This window comes from Candoia aspera, chromosome 11, assembly GCF_035149785.1.
Source record: "Candoia aspera isolate rCanAsp1 chromosome 11, rCanAsp1.hap2, whole genome shotgun sequence".
Lineage (NCBI taxonomy): Eukaryota > Metazoa > Chordata > Lepidosauria > Squamata > Boidae > Candoia > Candoia aspera.
The window spans coordinates 1,799,697-1,814,234 of NC_086163.1; the positions used below are offsets into that span (position 1 = coordinate 1,799,697).

General features: G+C 40.6%; 1 protein-coding gene across 1 annotated transcript in view; it reads right to left on the reverse strand.

Moving 5' to 3' along the window:
- GARRE1 (granule associated Rac and RHOG effector 1) overlaps nt 1-14,538 on the reverse strand; it is a 107,556-nt gene that overhangs the window by 37,848 nt on the left and 55,170 nt on the right. Inside the window, exon 3 of the mRNA XM_063313018.1 lies at nt 6,876-7,082. Within this exon, the coding sequence (XP_063169088.1) occupies nt 6,876-7,082 (207 nt within the window). The remainder of the gene's footprint in view (nt 1-6,875; nt 7,083-14,538) is intronic.

The following is a 14,538-nucleotide window of genomic DNA, read 5'->3' on the forward strand; positions in this document are numbered from 1 at the left end:
GAAAGAGAAAAACCGCTTGTACTTTGGACTGAGGGTCGAATCCAGAAGAGGATTCCGAGTAGCCTTCTTCTCGTTCAGGCTAAGCACGCAGCGCTTTCAGAACGCTGAAAGGAAGAGCAGGCGAGGAGTGCATCGACATATTTGCTGCCAGCCGTGGCTGGTTTATGCGGTTCCAGCACAGACTTGGTTACCGCAACAGACATTCATCAGGTGAAGCCGCAAGCGCTGACGGAGAAGCTGCCCAACGTTTTCCAGATGTAATCGTAACAGAAGGCAACTGTTGACAATGCAGCTGGACATCCCCTGCACCTCGGCAATCCCAGCCGGATGTAAGGGAGCCAAAAACACCACCCGTCTCTCTCAGCCTATGGACCAGGGAGCTAGCACAACGTTCAAGGCCTACTGTTTATGTGCAACGTTTGCCAAAGCCATAGCTGCAGTGGAGAATGAGACTGCAACGTTGTGTGACTTTTGGAAAGTCACACAAAGTATCCTCCGTTGCACCAAAAACATTGCAGCAGCGTGGCAAGATGCATGCAGGGGATTTGGAAAAACGGTTTTTAAAATGTTTTGCTGCTCTTTGAAATAAATCAGAACGTTTTGATACTCAGAAAATCCCTTGACTTAGAGGTTGATGCTGAGGATGTGAAACATTTAATGGCCTACACTGAAGGAGAGCTTTCAAACGAAGATTTAACTGAACTGCAAGAGGAATTGGAAGGACGAGGGTTGTTGGAGGAAGAGGAAGAGGAAGAACACTTTGAAGGAGGAGGAGGAAATGTAGAAGTTCAGCCCAAAACGTTCACTGTGGAAGGATTGGCTGGTATTTTCTTGGGAATGAACAAAAGTTTATCACAATTAGAAAGCATGGATCCAAGTGTGCAATGTTCTGGAAAAGTACGTTGAGAAATTGATGACATCTTAAGAGCGCTATCGTGAAATATGTGAAGAGAAAGGAAAAAAACCATGCAAGCCACACATGCTGGGTTCTCTAGGAAAGTTACTCCTTCCTCACCTGTACTTCCCTCCCCAGCCACTGGGACAGAAGACCCAGACGATCCGCAGCCCTCAACCAGCCATGCCAGCCTATCCAGCGTTACGCAAGACACAGAAAAGACTAATCTTACTGTATACTGTACTGATGTTTATAGGTACTTGTAAAATCTGATTTTGCACTTTATTTTTGTACTGTGACGCAATATTATGCCAGTAATAATAATCATACTTTTGTTAAGTATTGCTATTATGCTATGTATGTTATTAAAGTATTATGTATTCATGATAGTAAATTATTATTATTATTAAAATGTTTTAAATGTTTAGTTCATTGAAGGATAACAGAAATTGATTACTGAATTAAAGATGGTTTAAAGGGGAAAAGTGTTCTGAACTGTTCAGATCAGCCTTCTCCATCCATCCTGGTGCCCCCAGTGAAGTCTCCAAGTCCTAGAATTTCCAGCCACTGTGGTTCTTATTATTTGTCATGGCCCAGGACTGCAACCATGTCTGGATTGCAACCACAGTTTCTTAATATAATTGTGCTGTTTAACTTTTGGGACTAGTCATCCTTCTTAGGGAACTGTTCATTTTTCTGTTGTTCATTACAGTACAGTATATGGGAGTCATAAAGCTGTCCACTTGCAGTTCCAAACATGTCAATTGATCTGCATGTCTGACTGAGCTCAGTGGATACTATTGCCTACTACTGTATGCCCCAACAGTCTTGCTGTAGTTATTTAAGCACTGTCCTCACTGCACTGCATGAATGACTCAGAAGTCCTGTTCAATTCAGAGGTGGGCTAAGTCCATGTAAACTCTGTTTGCAATCCTATTTGGGCATCATGTTGACTCCAACAAAAACATTTTTCTCATACCAAAGGGAGGGAAAAAGGTTCCTTAGAAGCATTCTGGATGCGAGAGAGTATTTTATTAATCTCTTGGAAAAACGTAACAGTCTAGGAAAAAATGCAAGTATTATACACACTGTAAAAAAAAGTACAGTACTGTACTGTAATCCATTTTATATGTACATGACATCAACAGTGAGAATAGTTTCATTAACATGCACTCACATCACTCTTACACAGTTCATGGAAATACAATGCCATGAACCAAGAAAATTTGGGAACCTTTGCATTGTAATATAAATTGGACATCAACAGATCATGGGCCCAGGTAGATTTGTTTTCATACCAGCCTAACCTGGCAAAGGGGCTTCTGTGCAAAAGAAAGCACCACATATCAATTACAGCTTATTATCAAAATAATACTGTAATCAGAACTGCCAATAAAAAGCAATATTGTAGGGCCAATTTTCGGGTTTGGGAGATCTAAGTAAAATGCCCTGTGATGGCCTCTTCCGGCTAGCCTGATGTAAAAATGGTCTAAAATCAGGCCCAGTCACACAGTGACTCACTTAATGACCGTACCACTTAACAACCAATTTTCCAGTCCCTTTTGTGATTGCTAAGTGAGGACTACCTGTACAGTTTTTAGGACAATCTTTTGCTGATGAAACACACTTTCGCTCCTCCCACAATGAAGAAAAATGACACCTCTGTGCCACCAAGAGAAGAAATTCTTCTGTTAACTTGTGTACAAGGCATCCTTATTTTAGGGATGGGCTATCCTTTGTCAGTCCTCATTTCTCTCCTAGCTGTCACTTTTTCACAGTACTTTAAAGGGAAAAAAAGAAATTCTTTTTTGTGGCTTCAGTTGCTAATGTAGGCTTTAAATGCAGGCTGGTGACTATGGTTCCTGGACAAGTTCATTTGTCTTGGCAACACTTTTTGGAAGTGGTTTGCCAGTGCCTTCTTCCTAGAGCTGATTAAGAATGACTGGTCCAAGGCCAACTAAGTGGCTTATGTGCCTCAGTCAGGATTCAAACTCATGGTCTCCTGGTTTCTAGCCTAGTACCTTCAGCCACTACAGTATACCAAATGGAAAGCAAGCCAATCCACCATTTTAAATTAAATGCCTTCATGATGAATCATCAAGAGTATGGCCATCAAAATCTGAGCCTGTACTGTAAGTGCAAATAACTTTCCTGGCCACATCTGGCTATATGGCCGAGGTTCACAGCCTGAGGCCCTTGGACAATATGCAGTCTTCCTCCAAAACTGGCTGAATTGTGTCAATGTGTCAAAACTGTAAAATTAAATATACAAATAGTAATTAAATTTAATATTAGTAACATCATACAGTGTTGAATCAAATTTAGTTTTTGATTTGGCCATATCTATTTCTTGGTACTGGCCCTACCAATTTTTGGAATTCCTCTGGCATACCACTCACAAGACCTAAAATGTAGGATGCTTCACTCTAAAATACAGTAAGTATCATACAGTAAATACAGTAATTTAATTTAATGAAACACTGTTTCGTTTTACAAAATGCCTAGAGAATTTTGATTTTAAGATCACTTGTCTCCTATTTTACAGTTTCAACCATATCTCAGATGCCTTTCTGAGTTTTCCTTATCTCATTATACTGCACATTACAGCACAATTCTAATATTCTCCCTAAAGAACCAAGCTAAATTGGAAATGCTTCTGTGGCTAGTATTATTTTCAGTTAATATTCGTGGTTGATTATTAAAAACATTTAAGGTCTTCATTGGAATCTTTGTTCTAGTAAGTTTAAAGCAATTAAACTTTTTTCCCCTGCTGTAGTAAACTCTGCAGCTTTTGTTATATAAATCTGATTTTTATTAAGGTATTAAACTGTGGGGGAAAACATATCACTATCACACACCTCCCCCCACCACAGTACTGTATAGCAGGGTTCCTCAACCTTGGCAACTCTAAGCTGTGCGGACTTCAACTCCCAGAATTCCCTAGCCAGCAAAGCCAAAGCCAAAGCAAAGCTGGCTGGGGAATTCTGGAAGTTGAAGTCCGCACAGCTTAGAGTTGCCAAGGTTGAGGAACCCTGCTGTATAGTACCTGTTGTTTCACTTAACAACAGAAGGAAAATTGCAAGCCCCGGTCATGGTTCACTTAATGACCGCAATGACTGTTTAATGACTGCAGCAAAAAAATGGTTGTAAAATTGGGTGCAGTCATGTGATCCTCACTTAATGCATTACTTAGCAATCAAAATTCCTGTCCCACCTGTGGTCTTAAGTCAAGGACTACCTGTAATAATTTGACAGATTCAGATACCTGTTTCCCCATTTCTTCAAACATCTTTTGTAATATTTCTAGAGTAATCCCCTTTCCTATTGGTTGCTCCCCTCACCAAGCCTTCCAGCTTTTCTGGTGGTTGCCATTTTTTAATTTATAATACTAAAGTAAAAGTAAATCAATTACGAAGATGAAAGTAAACGGTAAGCTTCTTTTTTTTCCTCTTTCACTTCTTCTATACCCTTACGGCTTTAGTCCAATCTATCTTTCTGTAGTTCGAATGACATGGTTGATCTCATGCCTCACTTATCTCCTTGTTTTGTAAATTATACCAACTGTGTTTTCCCTTTTATGTCAAACAGTCAAAATTCCCACGAAGGTCTGATCTATTTATTTATGTAATTCCAAATATCACCAAAAGCACTTTTGCCAAAATATTAATCTTTCAAATTTGTACAGTCCCCTTTATCCATGTATAACTTGCTTAGTCAAAATCTTAAGCTTTTTGCTGTTGTTTTAAAGTCTTTTAAAAATATTGTTTTCCTCTTTGCTTTACTTTCTCTAATTTGAAAGGCAGGCTGACTCACTGAGCGGTTATTTTCTTTGTGCCACCGTTCAAAGGCCTCTTTTCAGCTGTGAATTAACCATATCCCAAAATGATTAAGAAAGTGAGGGTTTGGCTGAACTTAGGGCGCACGTGCACAGGCAAGCTTCCTGTTTCTCCCTTGACCCCCTGATGCTCTACTCATGAGAAAACCACAGAACTTCCATCCCATGGTGCTTAAAAGTTTGTAAACTCTTTTGAATTTTCAATATTTTTGCATAAAGATGATCTAAAACAGGATCTGTTCTCCACCCAAGTCCTAAAACCAGATAAAGAGAACCCAATTAAACAAATGAGTCAAAAACATTATGGTTGTTCATTTATTTATTGAGGAAAATGATCCAAAGCCACATATTTGTGTGTGGCACAAGTATGTGAACCTCTAGGATTATCAGTTCATTTGAAGGGGGTATCAGAGCCAGGTGTTTAAATCAATGGGATGATAATCAAGTATGAGTGTGGGAGGTCCTGCCTTATTTAAACAACAGAATTCTGGGTATTCATTATCAAAGTCTGATCTTCACAACACAGGTATGTGGAAGTGTATTATGGCTGGAACAAAGGAAATTTTTAAGGACCTCCGAAAAGCAGTTGTTGAGGCTCACCAGGCTGGAAAAGGTTACAAAAATATTTCCAAAGAGTTTTGACAGTCCACTGTCAGGCAGACTGTGTACAAATGGAGGCAATTCAACACCGTTGGTACCCCCCGCCCCCCGGGAGTGGTCAACCAACCAAGATCGCACGAAGAGCAAGGCATGTAATACTCTGGGAAGTCTCCAAGAACCCCAGGATAACATCTAGGGAACTAAAGACCTCTCTTGCATTGGCGAATGTCAGTGTTCATGAGACCACCATCAAAAGAATGCTGAACAACAGTGGCGTGCATGGCAGGGTTGCAAGGAGAAAGCCACTACTCTCCTATAAAACATATAGGGCTTTATAGGTAATGACCATCACCACGAATCATACCCAGAAGCAAATTGGCAACCAGTGCAGCTTGCAAAACGGTGGTATTACATGAGCATGTTGAGACATGCCCATCACTGCCTATGCCGCTGCATTCTGGACTAGCTGAGGCTTCAAGGTGGTCTTCAAAGGCAGCCTCATGTAAAACGTATTGCAGTAGTTAAGCCGCGAGGTGACCAGGGCATGAGTTACTGTCTGAAGGGCCTCCTGATCCAGGAAAAACCACAACTGGCACAACAGATGGAGCTGTGCAAATACCTTCCTGACCACAGCAGGAACTGTGAGCACCACTCTTGAACGGAGAAGTTTACCCAATTCAAGGTTAAAGATAAAAGAACCCTAGATCTGAGTGGCCGAAACACCCACAACCACTAGTTCTTTGTAGAACTGAATAGGAGACGGTTCCTCCTCATCCACACAGCCTCCAGGCACTGGGACAGAACCTTGGTAGTCTCACTCAGATGGCCCAGAGTCAAAAGATATAATTGGGTATCATCAGCATACTAATGGTATCATACCCCAAACCAGGGCAATGACCTCATTCAGTTATTTCATATAGAGGTTGAATAGGAGGGGAGAGAGAGAAGAACCCTGGAGGGGTCTAGGGAACAATCTACCCACTCAACCAGCACTGTCTGAAACTGGCCCTGGAGAAAGGAACAGAACTACTGTAAAATGGTGCCCCCCATCCTCAGCCCACGGAGCCGGCTCAGAAGGATACTGTGGTCAACAGTATTGAAAGCCAATGCATGGTCAGGGTGACGTGGCCTGCCCGTTTCTCTCCAAAGGCTTCATGTCCACAGAAATAAAGTATCAATAGAGTCTTCTAGGATTCTGTCTCTGTTGCAAAAATAGAAGCGTCCGTTATCCCTCTGGTCAGCTGTTTTATCCACTCAGCTGACCAAAGAGAGTTACTGGGGCCATTGGGGGCTAAAAGTAGGCCCTTTAAGTTTGATTGGCTGGGTCAGCTTTCCTGTTGTACAGCTCACTAAACTCTTTGACCCAATTAAACATGTCTTCTGAACATGACCACAGAGAATTTCTCTGCACGTGGAAACCTAGCTGTCACAAAGACGGTCAAGATCAGTTCTGTGACAGATGAAGGGAAAGGCAACAATCTTCCATAACCCAATTAGAGACAGAAACCTGAATTCAGAATTGCTGAGGTCTCCACGCATTCTTACCTCTGTTGCTCCCTTCCATGACCGCACTGCTTCATCTAGTTCAGTCGTGGGGCTTGCGCTGGATGTCTCACTCATGCTAGAATTTTTTCTTTCCTGGGCTGCAGCCTCAGTGAAGCATGACTGAGCCACTGGCTGGACTTTCTGCAAAGCCTGGGATAGAAACTGAAAATGAACCTGCATCACGGTCAAAAAGCAGCGTCCAAGTACCTGTGAAAATGAAAAAATAGACCACCATTAGGTCAGGAACAGGGGATTTTGTGCAATTATTTGGAAGTAGCCAAACTAGACCTTCATGTGCAAAATGTCTGATTGCCTCCTCTTTGATTTTTCCCCCTGGCCCTCAGTCCTGGAATTTCTTAGTGATCTTTCACCCAAGTATTAACCAGTGTAGGCACACTCACTTCCACGCAAAGGAGACACTGTTCACAAAATCACCTGAAATCAAGCTCAACTTGAGAGAAATTTTTACTATTTTTTTAATATAATTTTGAAATTAATAGAAGCATGTCCCCACTATACTGAAAGGCCACTGTTTACAGTATTAAAACTTCAGGTTGTGACAGCAAAGCTATACACATTTAACTAGAAATAAACACATTGAATATAATGGAATTTATTGCTGAATAAACACGTGTATGAATGTGATCTAACATGGAATGTTAAACTGCAGTGTGTATTTATTGAAGCCTTGCGGGGGTTGTAGTTTGTCAATTTAAGAAAACATATACTGGCATTGTCTAAGTCCTATCAATTCAGTTATTAAACACCACAATCTGCACTGTAATTGCCAAGCAAACAAAGGGAGAGCAGGGAAGTTAATGTTACTGTTCGTTGCTCATCAAAGGAAAGCGGAGTTGTAGAGAATTGCTTTCATGACCTGCAGGGGACAAACCATGTTTCTTTTCCTGAAAACAAGAACGTTCCATGCTGCAAGTGCATGCCGAGTGTCAGCCCGCTGGGGTAGGCCATGTCAGGAAATAGACTCCATTACTAGACTATTAGAAGTGTATTTTATTGCTGCAAGGTATAACAACAGAACCTTGAAAGCCCGCCTCTTATACCTAAGAGAATCATGGCAGGGCAATCTTGAGCTTCTTTCTCACCGTCTCCTCCCTTTCAGGACTAAGCTGACATTTACAGAATCACCCTTGCATGCCTTCTTCAAGGCAATCTTATTACTTCTCTGCACTGGATGACCTACTGGAAGAGAAAGTGAAGGGGCTAGAGGCAAAACTATCCAATCTCCAGTTTATCTGAGGAGATGGAGAATTCTTGATTTGGCACAGTAAGTTCTTATGAGGGACATATAGTCCCCCCAAAAGCCCCCAGAAGTTAGAAGAAATCTAAAGAGAAGGGAAGGAGAGATGGAGGAATGTGACACAAAGAAGAAGACCCCCTAAAACCTCATTCCATTAATTATCTTGCTCTGCTCTGTCTTAGTCAGATCTCACAGAGTATTGTGTTCAGTTCTGCATACCCCAATTTAAAAAGGACACTGATTAACTGGACCAAGTCCAGAGAAGGGCTACCATGTCGAAAGGACTAGAAGACAAGTCCTGTAAGTCCTAAGTATGTTTAGCTTGCAGAAGAGGAGGTTTAGAGGGACATGATAACTGTCTTCAAATACATGAAGGGCTGCCAAATTGTGGAGGATCTGGACTTGAGAATAAGACCAGAATTTATGGGATGAAACTAAGGATGTAGATACAGATTAGATATTAGGAAGAACTTCTTGACAGTAAGAGCTGACACAGGTTACTGCACGGAGTGGTTTCTTCCCTTTTACTGGATGTTTTCAGAGACTGGATAGTCATCTATCAGGGATGGTACAGAGAATCCTGCCATGTGCAGGGGGTTGGACTTCATGACCTCTTAGGTCACTTTCAAATCTATGATTCACCATTCAGGATTTTCTGAAGCTCTGGATAAGGAGCAGTTGCCAGGTCTGTGGAAAAGGACTCTACAGCTCTGCCAAGTGAAGGACTCCTGCCTCCGTCTCGAAAAGGAGGAAGCACTGGGTGCTACGATGAGACTGAAGTTACAATCTGTCTGCTAGATAGCCTACCGAGAAAAGTGTTCCAGCCTTCCTGGGGCACATATCTGGAATGTGACAGAAAGGCTTCAAAGACTTAAGCCTACTAACAAGTATCTCTTCCTACTGATCCCTCTGGGAACAAACAACACTGGCAGTGTGGACAGTAAGGAAGATTACCTTGACAGAGGTATGTAGGAACTGTTACCTAGGCAAAAGGGGCTGAAACGTTTTTTAAGTCCAGAACTACAAGATAACATTTGGAAGCGACTCAGGCAGACACCTCTCTAAGTCACTGAATTATACGAAGGAGGCACCATCAGACTTGCAAGATTCTGCTATTTTCATGTCCTGGCTTCAGTGAAGGGAGAAAATGTCCACGCAGTTGGCAGGAAAAGTGAGGGCACGATGCAGGCAAGGCTTGCAGAGGAGCTGGGCAGGAAAACACACACTATGGAAGGAGCAGAGCATTTGAGGCAAGGCTTCTGAAGACCTCAAGAAGGCTTGTCCGGGGGGTTTGCCCTGCTCCTTGGTACCCATGTGGGCTAAAGAAGGATCAGTGCTGGCTGAGGAGGGGCCTGAGAGGGTGTCAGCATTGGATTCAGTGGCTGCTAAATCAGTGGGTGCAGCACCTGGTGGGACCTGATCTGCCCGCATCTTGGAGCCTTGCTCTGAGGCCATGACAGGTATTACAGCCAATTTCAATAAAAGTAGTTGTAGCCTTCCTGTGGAGTTGATTACATGGCCTGATCTGTCTCATGGGGCTGACAGCCGTCCCCAGCCTGAACACTGCAAGAGGCCATGAGGCCCTAGACAGGAGAGTGAGTAAGCTCTCGGGTGCACAACTAAGGTCTTTCTCCACCCCCAGACCCAAGCAGAGACAGAGGAACACTTGCAGTAAACAACTGCTATGTAGATGGTACCCACGGGAATAATTTGGACGTTTGATAATGAGGCATGATTCTGAAATAACAGGCTCCTGGCAAAGATGGCAGCATACCACAAGAACAGCAAATAAGGACTATGGAAGCTGACATGCAAGGCTGATTTGGGGGGCTTTAAATTGGGGAGGTGAGGGAGAAGAGAGCCTGGAAAACAGTGAAGTGCCAATTACTGCCAACTGGCAGGATATGGAGGATGTGGAGGATCACCCAAATTAGCATGTAAATACAGGAAGGACTAGGTCATGCTATGACCCAAGGAATACATCTTTATAGATCTACACAGATACAGGGAAATAACAGGTAGAAATAAAAGTATTAATGCAGGAAGGAAACATGATTTAGTAGGCACTAATGAAGCCCAGTAGATGAAAGTTCTGAATGGAATGCAAGGATTAAATATTGTAATTTATTCAATAGGCTAGGCAATAGGGATGGGGGAGGAGTGACACTGTGCCTGAAGAAAGAATGCAATTTATTGAAAACCAAGAATTTGAGCATAAGATTCCAGTCAAGAGCATTTTGGTAAGCATAAATGAGAGGAAATAACTAAGATATAATTGTGAGGGTATTCTATAAATTGCCAAGACAGGAGATCATCTGGAAAATTCCTTCCTGGATTTCACTGCAGGGATTTCAGGTGGGAGACACCCAGTAATCAAGGTAAACTTCTTAGCTGCTGAAAAACCAACTCAGCCAAGATTACAAGGTGCAAAAAACTTGGACCTTGCTGACTGCTTCATTTCCCAAAAGGTGGAAAAAGAAATAATGGGATTATTTTTCCTAGATCTGATTAGTTTCCTAGACCAATAAAAAAAGCAGTTTAAAGACTAAAAAGGAATCTTGGTGAAGGCTCTTGGGGCTAAGACTTCATGGGAACCTTTTCACGGGAAAGCCATGAACTGAAACCAGCAAACCAGTCCTTTCCCCAGGTGAAGCTGAGAAATGTGAGGTGCTTATCTGATGGAGTGAAGACAGGCATCACACAGTCTATTGATGCTAGGAAATGACCTCCCCTATGGATCCCAGAGGCTCCATTTTGTCTGGTGTCTGATGAACCTACTCAAAAGCTTCAAGTCCAAAACAACTTGAAGGTCCCATTTTTCTGGGGAGCATAGGTTAGTAAATCTTTCTTGCTCTTCTTGTTTGAATGCTAAGCAGATGATAGCCTGTCACATCCTCAAATGTGCTTCTGGAAATAACAAGCCTGTCTGTTGAAATACAGCAGTGCTTAAAAGTTTGTGAACCCTTTTGAATTTTCAATATTTCTGCATAAATATGACCTAAAATTTGATGTTTTCTCTATACAAGTCGTAAAACTAAGAGAACCTAATTAAACACATGAGTCAAAAACATTATACCTGTTTATTTACTAAGGAAAATGACCCAAAACTTCTAGACATGGAACCCAGATACCTGTGCCTGATAAGGCTCTCTATGCAAACACATTTTTTCACTGTGCTCTTTAACTTTTAGTAGTGGGGCTCGCAGATCCTTTGCATTTTTGGCTATCAGGGTAGTGTCATCAGCATAGTGCAGGTTATTGATGTTTCTTCCTCCAATTTTAAAACCACACTCAAGGATTCACCACCTTATTTAATATTTTCTATTTAGATTGTATATTTTTATGTGTTCTTACACTGTGAGCCACCCAGAGTTGATTTGGAATTGGGCAGTGCCTAAATCAAATCAATCAATCTGTGGAAAACTTACTGATAACAGGGCTTTTATTAGTCTTCAATTAAAGTCCTTTTGATACACTAAAAAGTTGTCACAACAACTTTTTAATAGCTATAGCTCAGAAACTGTTTATTAGAATAAATATGCTTTTTCATAGACTCATATAGTTGTAATTACCTCACAGGTCATCTGGTCCAACCTTCAGTATTTTATTCACATGCAAATTTAAATAACATTCAGGTGTTCCAATAAAGTTTCAGATGACAATCCTACTATAGATGTCTTTTTAAATATGCAGAAATAATTTCAGTTACTATTTCTGCCATGCAGTTGTACTAACCAAAGAGGCATCTAAAAACTTGTATTTTATACAAGGTACTATTGCCAATGGAACCCAGCCGTTCATTTGCATGCCAGTCCCAAGCCTGGATAAATGGGGAGGGTTGAGGTAAGACCTGGCAACCTACCTTGTAAAAGCCTTGCCAAGAAAATTTTATGGAAAGGCTCTCAAATGAATCCAATATGGTGCCCAATGGTAGGTCCCCCAGGCCAGAAGGTACCCAACAAGCTACTGGGGAAGAGCAAGGACTTACAGTGAATAGTCAAGGTATTAATGACACGCCTGGGGCAAATCCAGCAGCAGGATGCCAGAACTCTCCTCTCAGAAACCAAAGAAGGCCTGAAACATCTGATCAAAAGGATTAAAGAATAAAGCGAGGAATTTGGCCTTTTTCTAAATATCAAAAAGACCAAGCTCATGACCACTGCAAGGAATGGAAATGTCAAAATAACAATTGATGATGAAGAGATCGAATGTGTGCAAGAATTCACTTTCCTAGGTTTGCTGATCAATCACAGCAGCGAATGCAGTCCAGAAATAGAGCGTTTGAATCACACTGCAATGATGAGCATGAATCAAGTACAGAAAAGCAAGGATGTCAGCCTGGCAACTAAATGCAGATTAGCCCACACTATTGTGTTTCCCATAGCTACCTATGGTTGCGAAAGTTGGACCATGAAAAAACTAGACAGGAGGAAAATCAACTCATTCCAGCTGTGGTGTTGGAGAAGGCTCCTGCCCATTCCTTGGTCAGCAAAGGTGACAAATAAGCTAATATTGGAGCATATAAAACCAGACATATCGCTGGTGGGCAAAATCACAAAACTCCGCCTTACTTATTTTGACCATGTCATGGTGATCGAACTCGCTGGAAAAGGCAGTTATGCTCAGAATGGTCAGCAGTAAAAGGAACGAGGCCACCAAAAAACACAGTAGCTAGACACCATCAAAATCGATACCAGTATTAAAACAACTAAAAGAAGCCATACAAGACTGGAAAAAGTGGAGAGAGCTGGTCCTCAGAATCACTGAGAATCAGATGCGATTGAATGAACAGCATCAACTATCTACTTCAGGATTTAAAACCTTACATTACGTGTACAGTTGCCAAATTCTGTGTTGCTGCAATGAAAATAAGACAAATCCAGACAAAGAAATAACTCCCTATTTTAAAAAGTACTTTTAAATTTGAAATATTTTAATTGATAAATTGTCAGGGGATATATATTTTTACTTTTATTTTATAAGTTCTTACCATATAATTTCTAATGTTTTAGGCTCACCCCATAAGGTAACAAATATATTAATACAGTAATAGCAGAGTGAATGCTGTATTGTTATGTGATATATTTTGTTAGTTTGTAGTCTATTATTGTATTTCCTGATTGTACTCATTGACCGAATAAATAAATTTACTACAGCATCATCATCACTGCCAATGGAATCTGGAAAGGAGTATGTTAGGGAAGGAATTCCACTGAAATGCATTTTTACCAAATTAACTGATGCCAGTATTTTGACGATTTTATGATAAAGAGAGAATGGTAAGCATAAGCTTTTCACAAAACAGAAGCACATAACGGCCATCTTAACCTTTTTTTCCTTCAACAGATCTATGTATCAACAAGAATTGATCAGAAATGGCAGAACCTAAATCTACTAAGTAGAACTGTTTGTGGTTGGGGCTCACTCCTCCCTGTCTGTTTAATCTAGTCTCCTCTAACATTCCATTACAATTCAATCATTTCCTTTCTTCATACGAAATTTAAACCTAACCATTTAGGTATGCTGACTGACTTCTCTATGAAGTTTCATTATTTTAAGTATTCAGCTAAGATGCAAGAAATGACTTGCACCAGTTAGTGTTTTTACAAAACTTCTTAAGAAACAGGAGTATTAGTTTTGAATCCAATTCACTTAACTTAAGATAATGTATTTAATCTATTTACTTCCATTCTTACTTCAAAAATATCAGACTAACGAGCACACGATAACACAAAGAGGTTGGCAGCTCCATTCTTTGGATTATGCCAACCAGAAACAAGTTGTGACTATAGAGCAGGTTGTCAACACATCTACAACATTTCAGTACAACTCTATATACATTTAAAATAGCAAAATTCTTATACTGTTGCAGATTGAGAGGCAGGAAGATTGAGTTTTCTTATCTTAAAAGACTGTCTCTGTGCCCAAATCATCACCATTTGCACTTTTGTTTTTATTTTTCTTGTTCTCTCTTTTTTACTTTTATAATGGTGTATTTTTAATGTTTATGTGATGTTTCCTCTTTTCTCAGTGTTTCTGCTTAGTGTTTTCCTTTGATTGTTGTAGTTTTCCATTTTTGTCAATTATTATATTTAATGTTTTATATGTAATTTTCCTTATTTTCGAAGTCAATAAAGTTGGTTTTTTTTAAAAAAGAAACAATCAAGGCTATCTATAATAAAGGGAGACATATATATTTACACACCCCAGTTTAGAAATCTTGTGTGTATATTTAGCGTTATGCTAAAAGAAAGAAGCATGTCTGACTAGGTATGCCCCAATGCAGATGGCAAGGTAGCATGTGGTATCAGCACTATGCAACAAAAATAAAGGAACACCTGTCATTTTTACTTAGTACAGAAATGCCTGAGGCAAACTGTTGTGATGGATATAGAGAACAAGAAT